This window comes from Alexandromys fortis, unplaced genomic scaffold (genome assembly GCF_014885135.2).
Source record: "Alexandromys fortis isolate MF-2015 unplaced genomic scaffold, M_Fortis_MF-2015_v1.1 scaffold_216, whole genome shotgun sequence".
Lineage (NCBI taxonomy): Eukaryota > Metazoa > Chordata > Mammalia > Rodentia > Cricetidae > Alexandromys > Alexandromys fortis.
The window spans coordinates 1,375,231-1,399,046 of record NW_026068089.1 but is presented as its reverse complement, the minus strand read 5'-3'; the positions used below and the strand labels follow the sequence as shown (position 1 = coordinate 1,399,046).

General features: G+C 42.9%; 1 protein-coding gene across 5 annotated transcripts in view; it reads left to right on the top strand.

Annotated features, from left to right (window-relative positions):
- Window positions 1–22,137, top strand: part of Tfcp2 (transcription factor CP2) — a 50,545-nt gene extending 28,408 nt beyond the window's left edge. For 4 of the 5 annotated variants that reach the window (XM_050122455.1, XM_050122452.1, XM_050122453.1 and 1 more), the window contains 10 exons: window positions 532–684; window positions 1,962–2,072; window positions 2,393–2,481; window positions 6,077–6,125; window positions 6,754–6,847; window positions 7,734–7,824; window positions 11,205–11,323; window positions 12,232–12,374; window positions 17,453–17,504; window positions 20,340–22,137. In XM_050122455.1, the coding sequence (XP_049978412.1) occupies window positions 532–684; window positions 1,962–2,072; window positions 2,393–2,481; window positions 6,077–6,125; window positions 6,754–6,847; window positions 7,734–7,824; window positions 11,205–11,323; window positions 12,232–12,374; window positions 17,453–17,504; window positions 20,340–20,377 (939 nt within the window). In that variant the 3' untranslated portion in view covers window positions 20,378–22,137. The remainder of the gene's footprint in view (window positions 1–531; window positions 685–1,961; window positions 2,073–2,392; window positions 2,482–6,076; window positions 6,126–6,753; window positions 6,848–7,733; window positions 7,825–11,204; window positions 11,324–12,231; window positions 12,375–17,452; window positions 17,505–20,339) is intronic. The other variant, XM_050122454.1, reaches the window with a different exon arrangement.
- The last annotated feature ends 1,679 nt before the right edge of the window (window positions 22,138–23,816 follow it).

The window sequence follows — 23,816 nt, the reverse complement described above, 5'->3', positions numbered from 1 at the left end:
TGTTGGAACTGAACTTGGGTCCTCTGTAAGAATAGTGTGTGTTCTTAACAGCTGAACCATCTGTGTAGCCCCAAAATAGACTCTGAGGCCTAGCTTGAGTAAGCAACTGAGCCAAGCCAGTGAGTGGTCAGCAGGAGCCAAGCAGATCTTCCCTATTCTGTCAGAGCTTTCGTATTTACTGTTTTCCAAGCCTGATTGTGCCTCCTTTTTAAATCTAGATGAAAGTTCACTAACGTTTTGGTAGCTCAGTGTTCTCAGAGGAATTAATACAATAAGTTCCTCAAGCAGCCTTTCTTGTTGTTTAGTTTTTTTGAGACAGGGTCTTTGATGGCATTAGGTTTGTAAATTTACTTGCTTACATTTGTAAATTACTAATATGTTTCTAATTTCCTTCATTAGACTGTAAAAGATGGAAAGAACTTAATATATATTGATAAATGTCTATTAAAAGTTTTGCCTCTGTTAGTTGCTCCAGGCGTAGCTGACTAGTTTGGCTAGTGGCACTGGAGCCATGGTGTCACTTCCTTCCAGGTGCACTGCATCAGCACAGAGTTCACTATGAGGAAGCATGGTGGAGAGAAGGGGGTGCCATTCCGAGTACAAATTGATACCTTCAAGGAAAATGAGAATGGGGAATACACTGAGCACTTGCACTCAGCCAGCTGCCAGATCAAAGTCTTCAAGGTATCCTGAACCATGCACTGGCCTTAAACCTCTTTGGGGTGGGGTGTTGAGACAGGGTTTCTCTATGTAGCCCTGGCTGTTCTGGAACTCACTCTGTAGATCAGGTTGTTCTCAAACTCAGAGATCTGCCTGCTTCTGCTGAGATTAAAGGTATGTGCCGCCATGCCCAGCTAACGCCCTTTTCTTTATCATTCCATTTTAACATGATGTGCCAACTTGCCTTTTTTCAGAATCACAAACTGTCTGCACTAGGTGCTAAGACAAGCTCTGAAACACTTACAGTTGTTTACATGGGGTGGGGGTGGGGAACAAGAATGTGTAAAGCAGGCGGCAGGCAAAGCTGGCAAAGTCATTAAAGCCTGTTGACTTGTAAGCTTTTCTGTGTCTTGGAAATCATGCAGAGTTGATTGATTTAGGAACATGAATAGTTTGTGTTTCTGCTATTTATTATTTTTGTTGCTTTGAGGCAGTCATAAGGCAAAAATATGTTTTAAGGTAGCCTACAGTGACCTCAGATTTGCTAAGTAGCCAAGGATGTCCTTGAACTCCCGATACTTCTGTTTCTGCCTCTAAGTACTGGGACTATAGGTGTGTACCACCATTCCCTGCTTTGTTTTTATCATATGAGTAAATACATTCTTATTGCAAGAAATTCAGGCCTAGTGTAGTGGCTCACACCTATAGTCTTAGCCCTTGCAAGCCCGAGTCAAGATTGCTATAATCAATACCAACCTGGGTTACATATCAAGGTCAGGTGAACTACGAGTATGATATAGCAAGTTTCTATCTCAAAAAATCAAGAAGGAAGCTGGGAGGGAGGGAAGGGCGGCAGTGAGACGGTGATCTAAACTACATGGGACACTGCACTGTAACCTCCCTCACTTACTCTTCCCGAGCCTGTAACCTCTCTCCAGAGGTTACCATTGTCACAGTTTGTTATACATGTCCGGTCCCTTCTGTTCTTTAATGAACGTTTATGCATAGGTACACATATTTTCTCATCTTGGAAACGTAAGTGGGAGTATACTGTATGCGTGGTTTTGAGACTTTATTTTTTTTTCAGTTAGCTATGTATTTTAGCGGTCTTTCTATCAAATTTTCCAACTGCATCAAACATTTAAATATCCTATTTTCAGACAGTGAGGGTGATGCACAGAGTCTTTACAATACTGTGCTCACACGTTTGTTTTATTTGTGAGTATTTAAGAGTTTTAAAGTATGATTTCTGGGTCAAAGTGTGATTACTTGAATTTAAAGCAACTTATTTCTCATTTCAGCCTAAAGGTGCAGACAGAAAACAAAAAACTGATAGAGAGAAAATGGAGAAACGAACACCCCATGAAAAAGAGAAATATCAACCTTCCTATGAAACAACCATACTCACAGAGGTAAAAGGACTTTTCAGTTCATAATTTTTATTCTTATTCATTCATTCATTCTGTGGGCCTGGGATCAGACCTAGGGCCTTGTGTATGTTAGGCAAGCTCTCTATTACCGAGCTGCATCTCCATTCTTATAAGTGTCATTCACAAAAGAAAAAATAAGTTAAAAAGCATATATATGTATATATTCCTTTCCAGCCTAGTCTAAACTTGGTCCTGCACATATTTTCTTGACTGATGAAGGTGTGCTAGTGAAGTGAGAGTGTTTCGGGGAGCACTGACTGACAGAGCATCCTTTCTTGTTCCCCATATTCTCCTTTGTTCAGTGTTCCCCATGGCCTGAGATCACCTATGTCAACAATTCCCCATCACCTGGCTTCAACAGTTCCCATAGCAGTTTCTCTCTTGGGGAAGGGTAAGTCTAAGAAATGAATTTGGGTTATATTTGAATTAAATATGTATTATTTTATTACATTTCCATCATCAAGTTCTTTCCAAATTAATAAGTGCTTTTATTTGGTCATTCTTTGACCAATTTTTGTACTGGTTAAGGTTTGGACTCTCCTGAAGAGATGGAGTTTTATCTAAGAACTTTTCCCCTCAGATGGTGTCAGGTAACATCAGTCAGTCAGGTAACATCAAAAGGTGTCAGATAGCATCAGATGGTGTCAGGTAACATCAGTCAGTCAGGTAACACCAGATGGTGTCAGGTAACACCAAAAGGTGTCAGGTAACATCAGATGGTGTCAGGTAACACCAAAAGGTGTCAGGTAGCATCAGATGGTGTCAGGTCACATCAGATGGTATCAGGTAGCATCAGATCGTGTCAGGTCACATCAGATGGTATCAGGTAGCATCAGAACGTGTCAGGTACCATCAGACAGTGTCAGGTAACATCAGAAAGTGTCAGGTAGCATCAGATGGTGTCAGGTCACATCAGATGGTATCAGGTAGCATTAGAAGGTGTCAGGTACCATCAGACAGTGTCAGGTAGCATCAGTCAGTACCAGGTAACATCAGAGGGTGTCAGGTAGCATCAGACGGTGTCAGGTGACATCAGAGGGTGTCAGGTAACATCAGACGGTGTCAGGTGACATCACATGGTGTCAGTGTCAGGTAGTATCAGATAGTATCAAGTGACTTCTATGGGAGATTTTGGTTTTGGTTTTTTGATGAACCTTATTTTGTTTGTTTTGTGTTTGTTCCCTTTCCTTTTCAGACTTGCCCCAGAGAGTGGGCCTGGGAATTAGAAGCACGGTTGTATAGACATTTTTTTTTCTTGTTTTAAGAATCGTCATGAGGCCTGAGGTTACTCAATAGCAGGGCATTTGGCTGACATGCATTAGGCCTTGGGTTTGATCTTCAGTATCACAATTAAGAAGCATATAGAAGAAGAAAACAACAACAACCACAAGCATATAAAAAAAGGAACAAACTGTTGGGCTGTGATGTTTCAGTTTGGATTTTGATTTGTTTATACTGTATTTAACCTACTTCTTAAAAGATTTTAAAAAAGTAGCTTAAATATTTGAATATAACAGTTACTCTTTTTGGTATTAGTTAAAAAAGGAATACATGTCTAAAGCCCCGATGTCATTACTGTTTGAATAACTATGACAGAAATGAAGAAGAAAAGGGGATTTGTTTGTTTAAGACAGGGTCTTGCTGTATACTATTTCAGGCTGGCCTTGAATCATTATATAGCCAGGCTAGCCCTACGTTCACAGCAGTCCTGCTGCCCGACTCCCTAATCTTGGGGTTATAGGCATGAGCTGCCGTTGCTTTACTATGTTTCATTTTTTGTCTGTTCGTATATGGTGGTCTTCGCTGTGTTTATAAGCTGGCCTTGAACTCCTGGAGCCAACCATCCTCCTGCCTCAGCCTCTCAGGTAGCTGACTACAGATGTGCACCACTACATCTTGACAAGAGGAGCTCTTGAAATAAATTATTATCCTTTAGGGCATGATGCTGTGCACTTGGAGGCAGTTTAAAATACCTGCAGTTTAAGGGTTGAGTTTTACATTTTTTTCTCCTCAACTTTTTCTCTCATAAAGAAAATAAATATTAAGCAAAAGAAACTATAAGAGAAACGAACTGTGAAGATAAATGTTGAATGACAAATTAGCACTAATTTTGAATCAACTTTATAATGGATTGGGGAGCCAGAGATATGGTTCAGTAGGTGAGAGTGCTTGCTTCTCAGTCGTGAGAATCAGAGTTTAGAAGCTACACCCATGAACTCAGCTAGACATCTCACAAACTCCTATAATTTAGCTTCACCAGTGCTCTCTTCTGGCTTCCACATTTATGTATATGCACTGACACGGATCTTTGAGTATACTTTCACAGACACACACACACTCACAGGTGGATGGATGGATGGATGGATGGATGGATGGATAGGTAGATAATTAGGTATACACACTGACATAGATCTTTGAGTATACTTTCACAGACACACACACTCACAGGTAGATGGATGGATGGATGGATGGATGGATGGATGGATGGATGGATAATTAGGTATACACACTGACATGGATATTTGAATATACTCTCACAAACACACTCATACACACTCACAGATGGATGGATGGATGGATGGATGGATGGATGGATGGATGGATGGGTAGGTAGATAATTAGGTATTCACACTGACACAGATCTTTGAATATACTCTCACAGACACACACATGCACACTCATACACACTCACGGATGGATGGATGGATGGATGGATGGATGGATGGATGGATGGATAAGTAAGTAGGTAGATGATTAGATATACATACTGACACAGATCTTTGCGTATACTTTCACAGACACACACACTCTCACAGATGGATGGGTAGGTAGATTATTAGGTATACACACTGACACGGATTTTCGGGTATACTCTTACAGACACACACTCACTCTCACGGATGGATGGACGGGTGGGCAGGTGAGTAAGTAAGTAGATCTAAAAATGAATTGGACCAGCAAGATAGCCCTGAGCGAACAGTTCTTGCCTCTCAAGCCCGGCAGTCCTTGATCCTCAGAACCCACGTAAAGATGGAAGGAGAACCGACTCCACAGGACTGTCCTCGCACCTGCACCACCCAGCAGCATATACATACAGCAACGATAATTAACCAACATTTAAAAACTAACCAATAGGGGCTAGAGAGATGACTCAGCAGTTCAGAGCACTGGCTGTTTTTCTGAAAGGACTTAGTTCAGTTCTTAGCACCCACATGGTAGCTCAGAAAAATCATTGTTTTGAAGAACTGAGGTAGTGCGGTGGGATAGCAATTGCTAGCATGTGCAAAGAAGGAACTGGCTTCAACCCCAGGACAGCAAAATAGTTACTTTGTTGTTGTTGCTTTTGTTTGTTTGTATTTAGATTTTTTGAGCAGGGTCTCACTTAGCCTTGGCTGACCTGGAACTGGCTATGTAGATTAGGCTTTCCTTGAACTCAGAGATCCACCGCCTCTGCCGCCTGAGTGCCAAGATTTAAGGCGCGGGTCACCCTGCCCAGCCCCGTGTATGGTCATAGCATACAGTTTCTTCTGATTCTTCTGTGTTGTGTGTGGCTGCTGATAGGGTTAATACAGTGATGCATAGTTATGGCGGTGCAGCACTAGGACTTTTATAGCCAGTGTTTTCCCTGTGTGGAGCTCAGAGCTTATGCAGCCTAGGAGACGCTGTACTGCTGACTGTATCTCTAGCCCCTTGTAGATATTTAGTATGCCATAATTTAATCTATCAGTTTCTATTTACTGAAATTTTGATGTTTTTCCTAGTTTCCTCAGTTATAAAAAAAAATGTTTCAGTGACATAGTTTCTCCCTTTCCCTGAAATTTCTGAGTTAATTAGCACACAGCTGAAGCACTGAGTTAGAGAATGTTTTCAGATAAAGTAGAGATCCTTTTAGCTCTCGACTTAAGAGTCACCATGACACGGAAGCATGAAGTAATCTACAGAGTGTACCATGGACTCATCCTTTCATTTTCAATGTCTCTCCTTAGAAATGGCTCACCAAACCACCAGCCAGAGCCACCTCCTCCAGTCACTGACGTAAGTCTAAAGCAATGTCAGTTATCGTAATGTGCAGTGCTGTTGTGGTGACTGTGATTGCCGGATGCCAGTGGGCTAGCCTGCTAGAGACTGTAACTCACCCACGCTTATCGAATTTCAGCCAACTGGAAATTATCCTAGGGACCGGAAACAAAATAAATGCAAGCAGGACCTTGAAAGCTGTTGTGTTTGTTTGCTTGTTGTTAGCCAGACTTTGACTGCACATCACGGGCTGTCCTTGAACTCACTATGCAGCCTGGACTGGCTTAGGATGCATAGTGGTCATCCTGCCTCAGCCTTGCAAGAGCTGGGATTACAGGTGTACACTGCCCCAGATGGCTGCTTTTCCTTCTCTTCTTATGGATCTCATTGTGTTCCCCAGGCTGGTCTAGTGTGAGCTGTAGACTCATGTGATTTCCCATGTAGCTGCCACTACAGGATCCCTTGACTGTGAAGATCTTATAGTTTGATAGTGAAATATCTCTGTCATGGTTAGAGAAGACCCTGTGTGATAGAAACAGTTTCCAGACACTACCTGTGTGGTTGTAGGGTGCAGAAGTGATTTTTTTTTTATCTAATGGGGTATCAGGTGAACTATTCAGATACAAAAGAATGCATTCTCTTTCAGAACCTCTTGCCAACAACCACGCCTCAGGAAGCCCAACAGTGGTTGCATCGAAACCGGTTTTCCACATTCACCAGGCTCTTCACCAACTTCTCAGGTTAGATTAGTTTTTCCTTTTGCCTTCTCCAGCATGGGGTACTCATGTGCATCATCGGGCCTTTTGGTGTCCACATGGTGTGTAGCAGTGTCTCAGTCTTTTTCTGATAAAATGAATTTCATCAAACACTTTGAATTGGCTGCAATTGTACAGGGAGACTCTTAAAAAGAAGCAGCTTCGGGGCTGGAGAGAAGGCACAGTGGTTAAGAACCCTGGCTGCTCTTCCAGAGGACTTGGGTTCAATTCCCAGCACCCACATGGCAGTTCACAACTGTCTGTAGTTCCAAGGGACCAGGCACCCATACACAGACTTAAAATGCAGGCAAAACATCAATGCACACAAAAATAAATAATTAAAAAAATAAGCAGCTTTCAGTTTGAACTCATTTAAACCATAAAATGTTTATTCTATATAGCATTTTTTAAATGTGTATTCCGTGTAATACCTTATCAAGGGGCCTCTGCGCATCTGTGTAGGAACATATAGTTGGTAAGATGTAGTGATGAGAGTACTCTTTCATCATCTGTGTAAAAGAAAAATCCAAATGGAACCTACTAGATAAGTACTAGCGCAGCAGTGTGTGAGGTGATGCTGGGAGGGGCGGGTCTGAGTCTGTCTTACTGTGGAAGGTGTTTCCAACAGAAAAAGCAACCGGCCCATTCAGCACCCTGTCTTGTCAAAGCGTAGGGTTAAGTGGAAAAGTTAATTGGATGAGGATTAAGAGAGAAGATGAGGCAGAGGTCAGGTCACAAGGGCTTTGTCCACTGCAGAAGACTCTAACGGACTGCTGATGAGGTGTCCTCAAAGTAGAACCCACTTTAAAAGTCACTTACGAAAGTAATTTTTGCCTTTATTATTAACCTTTTTGTCCCGTATTTATTCCAGGGGCAGATTTATTGAAACTAACTAGAGATGATGTGATCCAAATCTGCGGCCCTGCAGATGGAATCAGACTTTTTAATGCATTAAAAGGCCGGTATGTGTTCTAAGATGCCAGTGGTTAAGATACCAGTCAGATTGGATTTCAGATGAATCTACATTTTGGAATTTTGCACAACATTCTACACAGATAAATATGTCTTGTCAAAACTTAAAAAAAAAAAAAAAAGTTCTAGCCAGGCGGTGGTGCACACGCCTTTATTCCCAGCACTCAGGAAGCAGAGGCAGGCAGATCTCTGTGAGTTCGAGACTACTCTGGTCTACAAGAGCTAGTTCCAGGACAGCTCCACAGCTACAGAGAAACCCTGTCTCGAAAATTCTAGTCTTGGTCCAGTGAATTCCATAGGTAAGGAGGTCAAGGCACGTGGAGAAGGTACTCGTTCTCAGAAGTTGTCCTTTGACCTCCACCCTCCACATGTACTCTGAGATGTGCCCCACTACAAACACACAGACACACACTTGCACACAGCATGTGTGCATGCTAAAGAAATGTTTTATTTCTTTTAAAAGAAAAAACAACTTTATTTAAAAAATCACATTATGTACCAAGTAAACATAAATATAGAATATCATTTCTTACATTTGATCCAAATAACTCCTTGTGATAGGCAGTTCTCAGAGTAAATAGTTAGTGTCTATCAGAAGACAGGTACTGTTGCAGGCTCTGGAGGTACACTGTGGACAATGTGCCCATAAAGAAAAGCAGTAGATGCTTTAGGTAGTGCTAAGAGCTTTGAAAGAACACAGACAAACTGCAGGTAGCTCAGCTTATAGTTCCAGTTCCTAGGAGGGTGAGGCAGGAAGACCAAGAGTTCAAGGCCATCCTTGACTTTGTAGCAGCTTCAAGTTACCTTGGACTATCAGAGACCATGTCTCAACAAAACGAACAAAATAAAGCAAGTTTGTGGTCTATAGAATATCCTGATGTAGTTAGAAAGGACACTCTGTGGAGAGTGTGTGTGCTATGTAGTGTGAGACCCTGTCTCAAAAGAAAAAAGGGTCATCTCAATCCTTTTTGAGATGGGGGGTTGTTTTTTTGTTTTTGTTCGTTTGGTTGTTTTTTGTTGTTGTTTGTTCTTTGTTCTTCAAGACAGGGTTTCTCTTGGCTTTGGAGCCTGTCCTGGAACTAGCTCTTGTAGACCAAGCTGGCCTTGAACTCACAGAGATCCGCCTGTCTCTGCCTCCCGAGTGCTGGGATTAAAAGCGTGCGCCACCAGCGCCCGGCTCTATTTTTTTTCGTTTTTAAATGTTACTTATTTTTTATTTATTTATTTATTTATTTATTTATTTATTTATTTATTTATTTTTTGAATTTGCTGTGTAGCCTAGTTAGCCTTGGACTCAGAGCTTCCAGCTCCAACCACTTAAGTGCTGGGATTACAGGCATGTAGTATCATGCTTGGCTTAGTAATAATAATTGATAGGGGGAAAATTAGATCAGTGACAACAGAATCGAATCAGTGAATAATTAATTATTAAGAGTTTGTATCTCCATACCTCACAGGCATAATGCATTGAACTGACTGTAGTCTCGGAAATCTTGTTTTTGAGACACAGTCTCATGGCTCAGGTTGGTCTCAACCTCTGTATGTACCTGAGGATAAAGCTTTGAGTTCCTGGTCTTCCTTTATCTCCTGATGCTGAAGTTACAGGAGTGTGCTGCCACCCTGGCAGTATTGGAAAACGTAAAGGAAAGTGTGTTAGTCAGGGTTTCTGTTGCTGTGAGGAGACACCATGACCATGGCAACTTTTATAAAGGAAAAACATTTATTTGGGGTGGCTTACAGTTGAGAGGTTCAGTCCATTGTTATGTCAGGGAATATGATGTTTGCAGGCAGACATGATGCTGGAGTAGTAACTGAGAGTCTTACATCTCATCTTGCAGACAACAGGAAATGGTCTCAGTGTCACATTGAGTGAAGCCTGAACAAGAGACCTCAAAGCCCACCCCTACACTGACACACTTCCTCTAACAAGGCCACACCTAATAGTGCCACTCCCTTTGGGGGCCATTTTTTTTTTTAAACCACCACAGAAGGAGATAAAAATTCAAGGATTAAGGGCAAGAGAGATAGTTCAGAGTTCAGCGTGTTTCCTGCTCTTCTAGAGAACCTGTGTTTGGTTCTCAGCACCCACATTGGGTGGTTCACAATTACCTAGAACTCCAGCTCCAGGAGATCTGAAGCTCTCTTCTGGCCTCTGTGGGCACACCCCCCCCCCCCACACACACACACAACTTTTTTAATTCAAGCATGAAGTTGGAGAGATGGCCTAGTGGTCAGAAATTCAAGGATTGGTGACCCAAGGAAAGAAGATTTTTCAAAGACTGGGGCTGTAGCTCAGTGGAAAAGCCTTTGCCTCACATGTGCAAAGCCCTGGGTTCAATCTCTAGTGCAACAAAAATAAATATGATAGGTAATAGAATTGAGAATTTAAAAGTTAGTAACAGAGCCTTTATTTTTAAGGGTGTTATCTAAGAACTGTTTAGAAATGGAAAAGAACGAGGTGACCAGATGAAGAAGTGCTGAGAGTAAGTGGGAGGGAGAGAGAGGCTGCTGCAGGCACTAGGGAGATGAGATCATCTACTTTACTGTGCAGTATCCTGCCCCCTCTCCCTCTCTCCCCCTCTCTCTCCCCCTCTCTCCTTCTCTCTTTCTCCCTCTCTCCCTCCCTTCCTTCCTCTCCCTCCCTCTCCTTATCTCTCCCTCCCTCCCTCTCTCACTCTCTCTCCCCTCCCATATGAAGGTCATATGAAGATCAAAGGACAACTGCAGGAACCAGTTCTGTGCTTCCACCTTGTGGATCTCGGATTAAACTCAAGTGATAAGCACCTTTACCAACTGAGCCATCTTGCCCGTCATATATTAGTATTTTTAAGTAAAGAGCATATCTAGAACCTGACCCTTACATAAAACGGTGACTCTTACATTTTGAATATTTCTAACCATAACTCTAAAACTCCGTTGACTTTAGGTGCTACATTGTCATGCAAAGAAACAATAGTCAAAGTCAGGGTTTAGTGAAGAAATCTTGGGAGAATGAGGAGCCTGAATTACCCGGTCTAAGCTAACATTAGTATTCTCTTCCTACTGCTCCTCTTCTACCCTTCCCCTTTCAATGCTGAGAGCAGAGCCCAGGGCCTTAAGCAAGCCAGGCCAACAGTCTACTACTGAGCTGCAGTTCTAGCCCCAAGTCTAACTTTTCAGGGAAAGCAGAATTTAGAAGCTTAAATGGTGCCTCTTGTTGGAACCAATCAACTTAAATAACAAAGCCACCACTGGCAGATAAGGAAACAAATAGCACTAATAGAGTTCCTCTCTGCTCTGCTCAGTGATGTAGGGACTCAAATCCTACCTGTAGGCGTGCCTACAATGGGAAGGCTGTGTAAAGCCGACAGTCCTTTTCTTCCCCTCACAGGATGGTGCGTCCACGGCTAACCATCTATGTCTGTCAGGAATCATTGCAGTTGAGGGAGCAGCAGCAGCCACCACAACAGAAGCAGGAAGATGGAGGAGATTCCAATGGTACTTTCTTCGGTAGGTTGTTCTAGGCAGACCAACACAGGTAGGAAGAAAGAAGTGATGACTCATGGGCAGATGTAATGGAGTTTAGACCAGTTCAGCATTAGAGTTCTGGAAGTAATGGCAATTGCCCACATTTATTGAGCTCATAATCTATGCCAGGTACTTTTTATATGCTTATATAGTGATATTTATTTGAATTTTATTAAATAAAACTTGCCTGAAGACCAGAGAACAAAACTAGCTACACTAGTCAGCCATACAGGCCAGGGAATGGTGGCACAAACCTTTAATCCCAGAACTGAAGGCCACCCTGAGTGAATCAGTCTAATAGAGAAACAGAGGTCACGCCTTTGACCCCAGCACTAGAGAGGAATATGAGGCACAAGTTCAGTGCAGTCTCGGTGCAGTGCCTACAGAGGATTCCTGGAGACAGGATCTCACCCTTTCGGTCTGCAGAGTCGGTAGAGGTGAAAGGTCTCTCTAGTGGTTGGCTGCTTTGCTTTTCTGGTCTTCAGCTTGAACCCCAATATCTGTCTCTGGGCTTTTTTGTTTGTTTTTGGAGACAGTGTTTCTCTTTGTGGCCTTGGTGTCTTGGAATTCACTCTGTAGACCAGGCAGGCCTCGAACTCACAGAGATCCACCAGCCTCTGCTACCCGAGTACTGAGATTAAAGTTGTGCGCCACCACCTGACTCTGCTTGAATTGTTAAAACTAGTAATGTCCACCGTGCTGTAGATTTTCTCTCCTCCAGTCTTTAGAAAAAGGAAAGGACTAGATTTTGAGTAACTTCTAGTTCACATTGAAAAAGGGCAGCGGAGGCAGGGTCTGCAGGCCGGCTGTGTGATGTGTGGGTCTCCACAGTAGCAGTTACCTGCAGGTGCCGACGGCCTTCCCACTGACTGCTGTGTTTTCTTTTGCAGTGTACCATGCTATCTATCTAGAAGAACTGACAGCTGTTGAATTAACAGAAAAAATTGCTCAACTTTTCAGTATTTCTCCTCACCAGATCAGCCAGATTTACAAGCAAGGGCCAACAGGAATCCACGTGCTCATCAGTGATGAGGTCAGTGTCTCGGTCCTGTTGAATTACCTCCCGTACCCTAGTTTGTGACGGCACCAAGACCAAGAGTACTCTGCCAGGGTTGGTCTCTGTTTTCTACTGAAAGGTTTAACTTTTTAATTTTAATTCTTTTAAAAATTTTAACAGACATGGTCTTGCAATTTTGGCCCGACAGACCCTGAACTTCTGGGTTCACATGATCCTCCTGCCTCAGCATCCTTGGTTTCTGGGACTATTGGCATGAACCATTGTGTTCGCCTTAGATTTTGTTGTTTGTTTACCTCTTAATTTTTAAAAAATTATGTATAAAGTTGGGGGTGGTGATGCACCCCTGTAGCCCCAGCACGAAGAGAAGTAGAGGCAAGAAAATCATGAATACAAGTTCATCTCTATGTAGTAAGTTCAAGGCCCACCTGGCGTACATGAGATGGTGACTCCCCCTCCCTCCTCAAAAAAAAGACAAAACCAAAATCTGGTGAGGGAGAGGTGGCTCAGCAGTTATAAGTACTTGCTGCACAAGTGTGAGGATAAGAGTTCAGATCCCAGCACCATGTTTTGGTTTTGTTTTTTTAAAGATAGCTGTGCTCATCCTCCATGCGCCTATAACCCTAGCACAGGAGGCTCACTGGAGCCTAGGCTCTGCCAGCCCGGCTAATGGGACTAGATGGAGGAGTGAGCTCCAGGTTCCGTGAGATTCCCTTAGGAAAACGAGGTGGGCAGTGATGTTGGAGTTTGGCCTCTGTGTGTCATTATATAGTCATACACGTGCGCATATATCTCATATACACCATACATACATATATACCTCATACACATGCATATGTGCATGCTGGCGCGCATGCGCGTACACACACACACACAAAACTATGTATCCTTTGCACATTGAACAATTATAAGTTTTCTTACTTGAGTAAAAAATGTCATTCCTAGACACACACATACCCCATTTTAAAATTTGGTTAGGGAGATGGCTTATTTGGTAAAGAGGTTGCTGAACAGATGTCAGGACCTGAATCGGGACACCCCCCCCCACTACCCATGTAAAGCCAGTCATGAGCTCCAGGACCTGCTGGTTTCCTGGCACGTACCACATGCTTTATGTGGGTTCTAAGAATTCAAATTCGGCTCCTTCCTTACAGGCCACAGCAAGCACGTTACCACTGACTTAACCATTGCTCCTACCCCTTGATAGCCTTAAACCCCCTTAATAGCCAAGGATTAAACTTCCAATCCTCCCACCTCTGCTTCCCCGTTGCTGGGATTATAAATATGTGCTAGCCTGACTTCCACAGAGTTGTTTTTGTTTTGTTTTTAAATGGTATGTGTGTGTGTGTGTGTGTGTGTGTGTGGTCAGAGGAGGGTGTCCAATCCTCTGGAGCTGCTGTTACAGGTGGTTGTGAGCTGCCTAATGGTGGTAGGAACTAAACCCAGGTCCTCTGGAAAAACAACAAGTAGGTATTTATAAAATATCAAGTTAAAGGGTTGAAGTATATATACAGAGGTAAACATGCTTAGCATGTACAAGGCATGGAATTTAATCCTTAAAACCTCAAAAGAGGAGAAGAAAAATAAAAAATTATACATTCATCTCTTGTGGGGGTGTGGTTGGTTTCTGTTTTTGAATTTTTAAGATGGAATCTCATATATGACAGGCTGGCTTCAAACTCACCATACACTTAAGAATGATCTTGAAGCCAGGCGGTGGTGGCATACACCTTTAACCCCAGCACTTGGGAGGCAGAGATAGGCGGATTTCTATGAGTTCAAGGCCTGCCTGGTCTACAAGAGCTTGTTTCAGGACAGGCTCTAAAGCTTTTCTCTGTTTCAAAAAGGAAAAAGCAAAACAAAACAAAAAAGAATGATCTTGAACTCCTGCCTCCATGTTGCAAATGCTGTGATTACAGCATGCACTAGCATGCTCAGCTGTGCAGTGCTGAGATCAAACCTAGTGCTTAATGCATGCTAGACCATTTCTGTACCAGCTAGGCCTCTTCCCAGCCCTAGCATCCATCTATTAGAGATACTGAAGAAATCACCAATTCCCTTTGCCCATGCTATACCTGCTTAATTAATCTGTAGTTGAGTGCTGCCCCCGGATTGTGAAAATGGCACAGAATTCAGCATCAGTTCTGTCCTACTTTCCGCTCTGGATGGAAGTCCTATGAACTTGAGTTTCCTAAATTGAGAGATGGGGATGGATAGTGCATTGGACTTTTAGAGGCAGGAAATGGATGGGGTTTTGCTAGAACAGAATCACTGAATTTGTTTTATGTTGCAATAGGAGCGGCAGGGCTGCGTCCCCAGCACCCCGGCCGCCTGCTAGCTTATGCCCCGAAATAATTACACGGACACTGTATTTTTTTAAACACTGCTTGCCCATTATATCTAGCCTCTTCTCGGCTAACTCTTGCACCTGGACTAGCCCATTTCTAATAATTGTTTGTAGCACCCCAAGGTGCGCTTACCGGGAAGATTCTAACCTACGTCCATCCTGGGTCGGAGCTTCATCGTGTGTGTCTCTGAGTGCAGAGCTATCGCGTCTACCCAGGAGAGCTGAGCATGGCGTCTCTGCTCCAGAGCAGAGCTGTTGAGTCTGAGCTCAGCTCACTTCCTCTTCCTCCCAGCATCCTGTTCTGTTTACTCCTCCCACCTATGTTTTAACCTATCAGGGCCAAGGAGTTTCTTTATTGCTTAACCAATGAAATCAACAGATTGATATGACACTCCCACATCAGTTTTATTTTTTAATTTCTTAGTTATGTACCAAAAATTATATAATAATATTGTTTTAACATCATCCATCTTTTTGTTTTGTTTTGGTTTAGTTTTAGTTTTTGCTTTTTCAAGTCAGGGTTTCTCTGTATAACAGCCCTGGAACTAGCTCTGTAGGCTAGGCTGCCTTTGAACTCACAGATTCAACTGCCTCTGCCTCCCGAGTGCTAGGATTAAAGGTGTGCGCCACCACTGCCTGAATCAAGCCATCCATCTTTTGACAATTGTGGGGGTCACTCAAGTTGGACACTGACACTCACATGTGGAGGAAGGTATATGGAAGTTGGAGATTTGAAAGTTGGGTCCCCTATATGAGCCTTTTAATATCCTTGTACCTCTTACAAAATCTTGGGGTTCACGTTACAAACCATTGTTCTAGATGGCCTCCAGGAGGAACTTATCAAAACCCAGCTTTTATGACAAGGTCTTACACCCTAGAGCTCTCAGCAGCTGTGGTTTCTGCATAAAGCTGGGCCTGGCCACATTTTGTCATGGAGTTAAGAGCCTCTCTTGTTGATGGAGGAAGGTCATTGAGCAATAAAGAAACTGCTTGGCTGGCCCTTATAGGTTAAAGCATAGGTGGGAGGAGTAAACAGAATAGAATTCTGGGAAGAAGAGGAAGTGAGGCAGACTCTGCTCTGCTCCCGGAGAGACCCGACAGCTCTGCTCTCTGAAGCAGAGACGCCATGCTCTGCTCTCCCAATAGCTCTGCTCTCTGAGGCACACGCGATGAAGCTCCAACCCAAGATGGACATAGGTTAGAATCTTCCCGGTAAGCGCACCTTGGGGTGCTTACACACATTATTAGAAATGGGTTAGAACAATATGTTAGAGCTAGCCAATAAGAAGCTGGAACTAGCCGGGCCAAGTGGTGTTTAAATGAATACAGTTTGTGTGTTGTTATTTCGGGCATAAGCTAGCCAAGTGGCCGGGGTGTTGGGGAAGCAGCCCTGCTGCCGCTCCTTAATTCAACATCTTGTAAACGAACCTTGTGATAGGATCACAGAAATTGTAAAGGAGTGTTTTAGCCTTTAATTCCAGTTCTCTGGAGATAGAGGCATGAGGATCCCTAAGTGAGGCCAGCCTGGTCTACAGAGTGAGTTACACAGAGAAACTCTGTCTCAGGAGAGAAAAAATAAAGGAAAATAAAGGAGTGTCTTTGTTCTTGTCTTTTGAAATGCTGGAGTTGAGCCTAGAGGCCAGGACAGGCATGGTAGACAAACATGGTAGGACTGGAGTCTGCCCTCTTTTGCTTTTTGAGACAGTTTCACTCTGCAGCTCAAACAGCTCTGGATTTGTGATTCTCCTGTAGAAAGGGTTCATTTTCAGCTCCTGGAAACTGCTGACCTCATTGCATCATCGGAGCTCCCTGGACACTGAACGTCTAGAGAAAAGGTGTCTGTAGTGGTAGCACAGCGCGGGAGCAGGGCTGCGGGCAGCAGTACCGCTTGAGGGGCCACTTCACTTTGCATCAAAGGTGGAGTCTGGACAGAGGCTGGAGAGGGGGCTCAGTGGTTTAGAGCTTTCGTTGCTCTGTGAGAGAATGTAAGTTCAGTTCTGGGCACTCAGATGTTGACTCACAACCTACTGCTACTCCACTTCCAAGGGATCTGATACCTGCTTCTGACCTCTGCAGGGGTCAGGCATGCATGTGGTTCACAGACAAAGATACAGGAAAAATGATCAGCCATGTAAAATAAATAATTCTTTCTAAAAAAAGGAATCTGGCTCCTTTGGTCATGCTCCCCAAACCCTTCTGAGGTGTCCACGGTCAGCTGATAGAGCTTGCTTAGGCAGCTGCTGCTCTGGAGTGCTTAAAGGATGCCCTTTGTCTTTCTTCAGGGCTGTGGGACAGAAAGTGGTCTGACTTGAGGTGGAAGTTAAGTACATTTACCTCCTACCATGACTTGTTCAGCACCACATTTTCCAAATGCTTTATTTCTTTTGCTATTGATTTTGGAAGAAGGCTCAGGTAAAGCTGTTTTAGCTTAAAAATAGACTAGTTTGTAAAGTTATGATTTATTTTGAAAAATTTTTTAATTGATTTTAGGTGTTGCCAATACCTTCCAAAGTAAATGATATTAAGGCAGTATTCAGAGTTAGTTGTTCTTTAATTTGAAGCTTGCTGACTAATGGATATCTTTCAGCTAACTAGAGCTGCAGTGTTATTCTTACACTGTTCAAAAGCTTAGTTATAAACGTAAAATTTTACACTATTCAGAAGAAACAAAAGAGCTTAATTTCTGCTTCAGGACAATGTCATGAAAAGAAACACTGCAATGATCAGCAAATCTTGTTGCTTTTTTCAGATGATACAGAACTTTCAGGAAGAAGCCTGCTTTATCCTGGACACAATGAAAGGTAATGAAATACTAAAACATGCTTTAACACTTATTGTCTGTTCACTTGTGTATGAGATGGGTTATCATGTGCCATGGCACACACAGATCATACGACAACCTATAGAGGTTGGTTCTGTCATTCTACATTGTGGGTTCTAGGAACCAAACTCAGGTCATTAGATTTGGCAGCAAGTACCGTTACCCCACTGAACCTTATTGTCAGCCCAAAATAAATATAAGAGAGTGAGTACATGCATCTGGGTGAGCATGCATGTGTTGAGCCAGAGGACGGTCTCGGGTAGTGTTACTTAGGCACTAGCTACCTTTTTTAAATTTATGTTTTCTATTTTAATACAAATCTATTAGAATTATATTTAGAGTTTTATTTTTACATGTGTACCTGTTTTGCCTGCATGTATATCCGTGCACCACATGTATGCAGTGTCCTGAGAGGCCAGAGAAGGGCCTTAGATGCCCTGGACGAGAGTTACAAATGTGTGAGTTGCTCTATGGGTCCTGGGAATTGAACTGCATTCCTCTAGAAGAGCAGCCATTGCTTTAAACCACTGAAATATCTCTCTAGCCTGCCTTTAAAAGCATTATTTATTTTGTGTATGTTCCTGATTGTATGTAATGTGTACCATGTGTAAACAGCTGGGCTGTGTTGTTCAGAACTGGAGTTAAGAACTGTTCTGAGCTGCCATATGGGTGCTGGGAACCAAATCCAAGTCAACAAGTGTTCTTAACCACTGAGCTGTCTTTCCATTTCAATTGGGTTTTTATTTTGTTTTTTTTTTGCTAGCTTAGAACTTGCCAAGAAGTCTAGACTGACTGCCACTAAAGATGTGTCTACCTTCCCAGCACTCCGACTAGATGCACTGAGCACCATCAGACAGGACAGTTTTTATATTTGTTCTGGGACTCAAGGACAGCTATTCCTTAGCTCCACAGCCCCCTTTGTAAGGAATTTTAAAGGGTTTCCAGACTAGGGTTTTAACTTAGCATACACAAGACCTTGGTATGAATTCTAGTTCCTAAACAAGAAAAAGATCTTTAATGTTTTACCTTTGTGAAATAAAATAGGGAAACTTTTTTATTTTAATGTGGTCTATGAACTCAGCCTCCCTGGTGCTTGGATTAGAGACATGCACCTCGCTCCCGCTCCCTAAGAGGGAGATGGGAAGAGTTTGGAGAGAAGCTTGGTTATTGTTCTCTGTGGCTGCCTGACACCACTGAGGGAAGCATACTTGGCAGCACTGCCATTCTCTTACAGCTTCCCTGAGCAAAGGAGGAAATCAAGGTGTGTTGTTTTCATTACACATACTTATTCATTTATGGTAAGGCCCCATCCTGGAAAGCCCAGTATAAGTAGAAAATGCTGAAAATCAATAATGCTTAATGCCAGCACTCAGGAGAAAAGGCAGTGCAATCTTGGTGAGTTTGAGGCTAGCCCCATCTACATAGTTAGTTCCAGGACAGCCAAGGCTACGTAGAAAGACCCTGTCACACCCCACCCCCCAAAAAAAGAGTATTTAAAAGCCAGATGTAGTGACACAGACCTGAAATCCCAGCACTTCGGGGGTAGAGACAAAAGAATTATGAGTTCAGTGTTATTCTCTATGTAGTGAGTTTGAAACAGGCCTGGGCTATGTAAGATCCTTTCTCAGAAACAAATAAACAGGGCCTGAAGAGGTGGCTCAGAGGTTAAGAGTGTTTATTGCTCTTGGGGAAGACCCAGGTTTGGTTCCCAGCACACATACTATGTGGATAATAATTGCCTATGGCTACAGTTTAAGGGGGTCTAACACTCTCTGGCCTTAGAGGGCACTTCAGGTACACATGTGATACACATACATGCATGTAGGCAACACATACACACACAAAAATAAAAACTTTAAGTTGGGCGGTGGTGGCACATGCCTTTAATCCTAGCACTCGGGAAGCAGAGGCAGGCGGATCTCTGTGAGTTCGAGGCCAGCCTAGTCTATAAAGGGAGTTCCAGGACAGGCTCCAAAGCTACAAAGAAACCCTGTTTCGAAAAACCAAAAAATAAATAAATAAATAAATAAATACTTTAAAAAATAAAGTAACCCTTTAAAACAAATAAATAAAAAGCGTATAAGAGCCGTGGGATGGCACCCAGCCTGATGACTGGGTTCAGTCTCTAAAACTCACGTAGTGAAAGAGAAGAACCAACTCCCACAAATTGTTCTCTGACCTCCAAGTGCATGCATGCCATGGCACACACTCCCCCAAAATAAATAAGTGTAGTTATAAATATTTGTAAAGCATTTAATAGGCCTAATCTTTCTAGCATTATTGCTTTGCAACATAGTACATTGTAGAATACCAATATTTCATCTTGGTGAGTGTGTGTCTGATGTAAACTGTTTGTTGCCACTGCATACCGCTGTAAGAGCATCGTTCTGTGTATCTCTGACCACTGTGTACCGCTGTAAGAGCATAGTTCTGTGTATCTCTGGCCCAGGAAAAGTGTAAGATTGATATCTTTACTTTACCTGCTCCTGCCTCCTGCAGAGTGGGGACCAAGGTCTGTGCCACCACACCTGGCCATCCGATTTGACTCTGTATTCTCTCCCACAAGATAGTTTTCTTCCTTCTAAAGGTGGCTAAAGATCACCCCTTCTCGCTAGGCAGTGGTTTGACACACCTTTAATCCCAGCACTCTGGAGGCAGAGGTAGGTGGATCTCGGTGAGTTTGAGGCCAGTCTGGTCTACAGAGTGAGTTCCGGGACTGCCAGGGCTACACAGAGAAACCCTGTCACAAAAACAAAAAAAAAAAAAAAACAAAGAGACAAACAAAACTTACTCCTCTTTCCCATCTTTTTTACAGCAGAAACCAGTGATAGCTATCACATCATTCTGAAGTAGAAGGAGCATTCCACATTTGCTGGCTGCTGCTTCCGTCCTCTTGACGACTGCCCTTTGAAGGGGACATGATCAGACATTGAAGGTCTTCTGGAACCCAGCCTACGTGAATGTTGGGCAGGGGCATGCTGGGTGACCAGGCCCTAAAATGGAATTCCAGCCCCCTGTATTGGCCCAAGCAGTATGGCACCCTCAGATCCTGCCAGACATGGAGTTGAGCAGCAATCTGCTTAGTTCTGGTCCTTGTTGGATACCAATATGAACTTCCACCATTAGGGTGTAGAGGGCAGGGGAATGGTGTGACGTTTAATGGAAAGAGTTTAATCTTGTGATATAGAGCTCTTGTCATTTTTCTTTTTTTGTTTTTTTTTTGTTTTGTTTTGTTTTTTGAGACAGGGTTCCTCTGTATAACAGCTCTTTGTCCTGGAACTTTCTCTGTAGACCAAGCTGGCCTCAAACTCCAGAGATCTGCCTGCCTGAGTGTTAAGATTTAAAGGCGTGCATCACCACCTCCCTGCCATTCTTCTAATATAAACGTGAACATGTGTATTCGTGGAACTTAGGTTATCAGTCTCTTTTGTATCGAGCATATATTAGCTCTGCTTTGTTCACGTGTTGTTTGTTTGTTTTGTGGAGTGGGGGACAGTGGTCCATGTTCTTGCGTCTACTCTCAAGTGCTGGGATTATAAGCATTTGCCACCTTCCCTGTTTCTGCAGTGCTGGGCTTGAACCAGAGCCTCACAGTGCTAGGCAAGTACTCCAGCTAAGCTGCAGCAGGCCCTTCCCTTTATGTTAGGACAGAGTCTCAGGATTTATATTTTGTTCACCTGCAATACCACAACTGAGGGTGATTTTAGCTAATATTTATTGGGGTGGGCAGAGTGATAAATTCTATAGATGGATGATCTTGTTTTCATCCTCTTCATAAACTCATAATAACTAGGGGAAAAGTGACCCCTAACTGAAGATGAGGAAATGTGGAAAAGTGGTGGAGCTTGCTGGGGGACAGGCAGCTGGCAATGACGCTCTTGGGCCCTGTCGTCTGATGTCCCATCCCACCAAGTGCCACTCTTTGTTGCCTGTGCTCACCATCATTTTTTACTAGGGCTCTGTGGAAACCGATGAGTTAGTCAGTCAAGAAGGGAGAACATCCCTAAGTAATGATAATCAAGACCTGAAAACCAGACAGGTGCCTGTGACCACGAACCTCAAGCACAGAGCCGGAGGCGGGAGAGGCCAGAGTGTCTCTGACTCTCGGAGCTCCTTGTTCTTGATTGGGGTACTCTTTGTGTATATAAATGAGCTATTCCAGCCTCACTTTTTCCTCCCCTGTTTTATTTTGGCATAGTGTTCTTTTATGTAAGCTTTACAAAAAATACATTCTTTTCCCATTCAAAATCCTGCTGTGTCTCTGTTCTGCCTTCCAAATGACCATGTCTTTGTGCATGTGCAGAATTGTAAAGTATTAGGGGTCTTTTTGTTTTGTTTTGTTTTTTGAGACAGGGTTTCTCTGCATAATCCTGGCTGTCCTGAAATTCACTCTGTAGACCAGGCTGGCCCACACTGAGATCCCCCTGCCTCTGCCTCCAGTGCTTAGATTAAAGGCATACATCATCACCACCTGGCCATATACAAAGTTTTATCCAGAAATTTCCTCAAATTTTGTTGAGATGAACAAAGATAATGTCAAAAGATTCTATATTGGATTTGAATTTATGTGTGTGTGTTTTTGAAGCATTTGATAAAGATTATATATACACACACAGTGTTTTGTTGTTCATTAAAATCAACCTGTAATGTGGTTTCTAATTTCTTCTGGTTTGAAACAAGTTTAAAACCTTGAAACCTGAAAATTACTAACATTGATGCAAAACATTGAGGGGACATTTCTAGTTGTGTTATGGGGGGCTGGTTCCCAGTCAATCCCAACCCTGTCAGGATGGTGAGTGGAAGAGCTGAACTAGGTGGGTGACTCCAGTGACACACTCGATATACAGCCCAGGCTGCTCCCGAACTTGTGCCTCAGCCTCACACAAGCTGAGACTAAAGATGTTGACACCTTGCCTGAACTTGAACTGGTAACTTAAGGTTCCTTCCAAATTCATGATTCTCATATTTTTGTGAAGTACAGATGAATATAATTCTATTAACAGTCTTAATTTATGTGTTCTAATTTTTATTTGAAGTTAGTTTTTATTGGAGTAGTCTTCAAAATTATAGAAGTGAATTTATTTACTACTGTAGTTTTAGATTTTATTTTTGGTGTTTTGAGACAGGGTTTCTCTAACTTTGGACTCTTCCCACCGCCCGGTTTGTTTTGTTTCTTGAGGCTAAGATAGCCTGGAACTGCGACTGTAGACTTTGAATGGTTTGGAACTTGCATTGACTCTATCTCTTCTGCCCATATTCTGGGGTTCATCCCCGGTGTCACACCTGGAACAGATCTCTTAAGACCAGAAACTCCCTTGGGCTTTTTTAAATCCCCCTTCCAATGGTGTGGGAAGTCCATCTGTCTCTGTGTTGCTTTTCTTGGTTAATGAATAAAAAAACTGCCTTGGCCTGTTTGTCGGGCAGAACTTAGGTAGGTGGGGAAAACTAAACTGAATGCTGGGAGAAGGGTGGAGTCGAGAGACACCATGGATGGGCCTCCAGAGATATACGTGCTGGAACTTTGCTGGTAGACCACGACCTTGTGATGATATTCAGATTAATAGAAATGGGTTAAATTAAGATGTAAGAGTTAGCCAATAAGAAGTTAGAGCTAATGGGACAAGCAGTGATTTAATTAATGCAATTTCTGTGTGGTTATTTTGGTTCTGGGCAGCAGGGACAAACAAGCGGCCCCTCCTACTTTCCAAGGTATTGCTATGCCTTGCTGTGTAACTGATAAGGCTTAGTGATAGAACGTTGTGATTACTTACAAAATTACAATATTCCATTATTGACCTTTTCAGTTAAATGAGAAATTTCAGTTAGCTTTTCCATTGTAAAAGTCATATTTACAATTATAAATATGGATAATAAGATTATAACTTTTTCTTTTCTCCTAGTTCTGCTCTAAAGACTGTGGGTGGTTTTCTCATCTCAACACTCAGGAAACAGAGGCACAAGGCTGTTGTTGGACTGCCTTAACTTTCTTTTATTGCCATGGCAAAACATCATGGCCAGGACAACTTGTAAAAGAAAGTCTTTAATTTGGGGCCTTACTGTTCCAGAGGGTTAAAGTTCATGGCCATCATGGCAGGGAACGTGGCAAAGGCAGGCAGACATGGGGCTGGAACCATAGTTCAGAGCTTTCATCCAATCCCCAAGCAGGAAGCACTGAGAGAGAGCTAACTGTGAATGGTGTAGACTTTTGAAACCTCAAAGTCTGCCCCCAGAGACACAGCTCCTCCAATAAGGCCACACCTCCTCATCCTTCCCAAACAGTTCTGTTGACTGG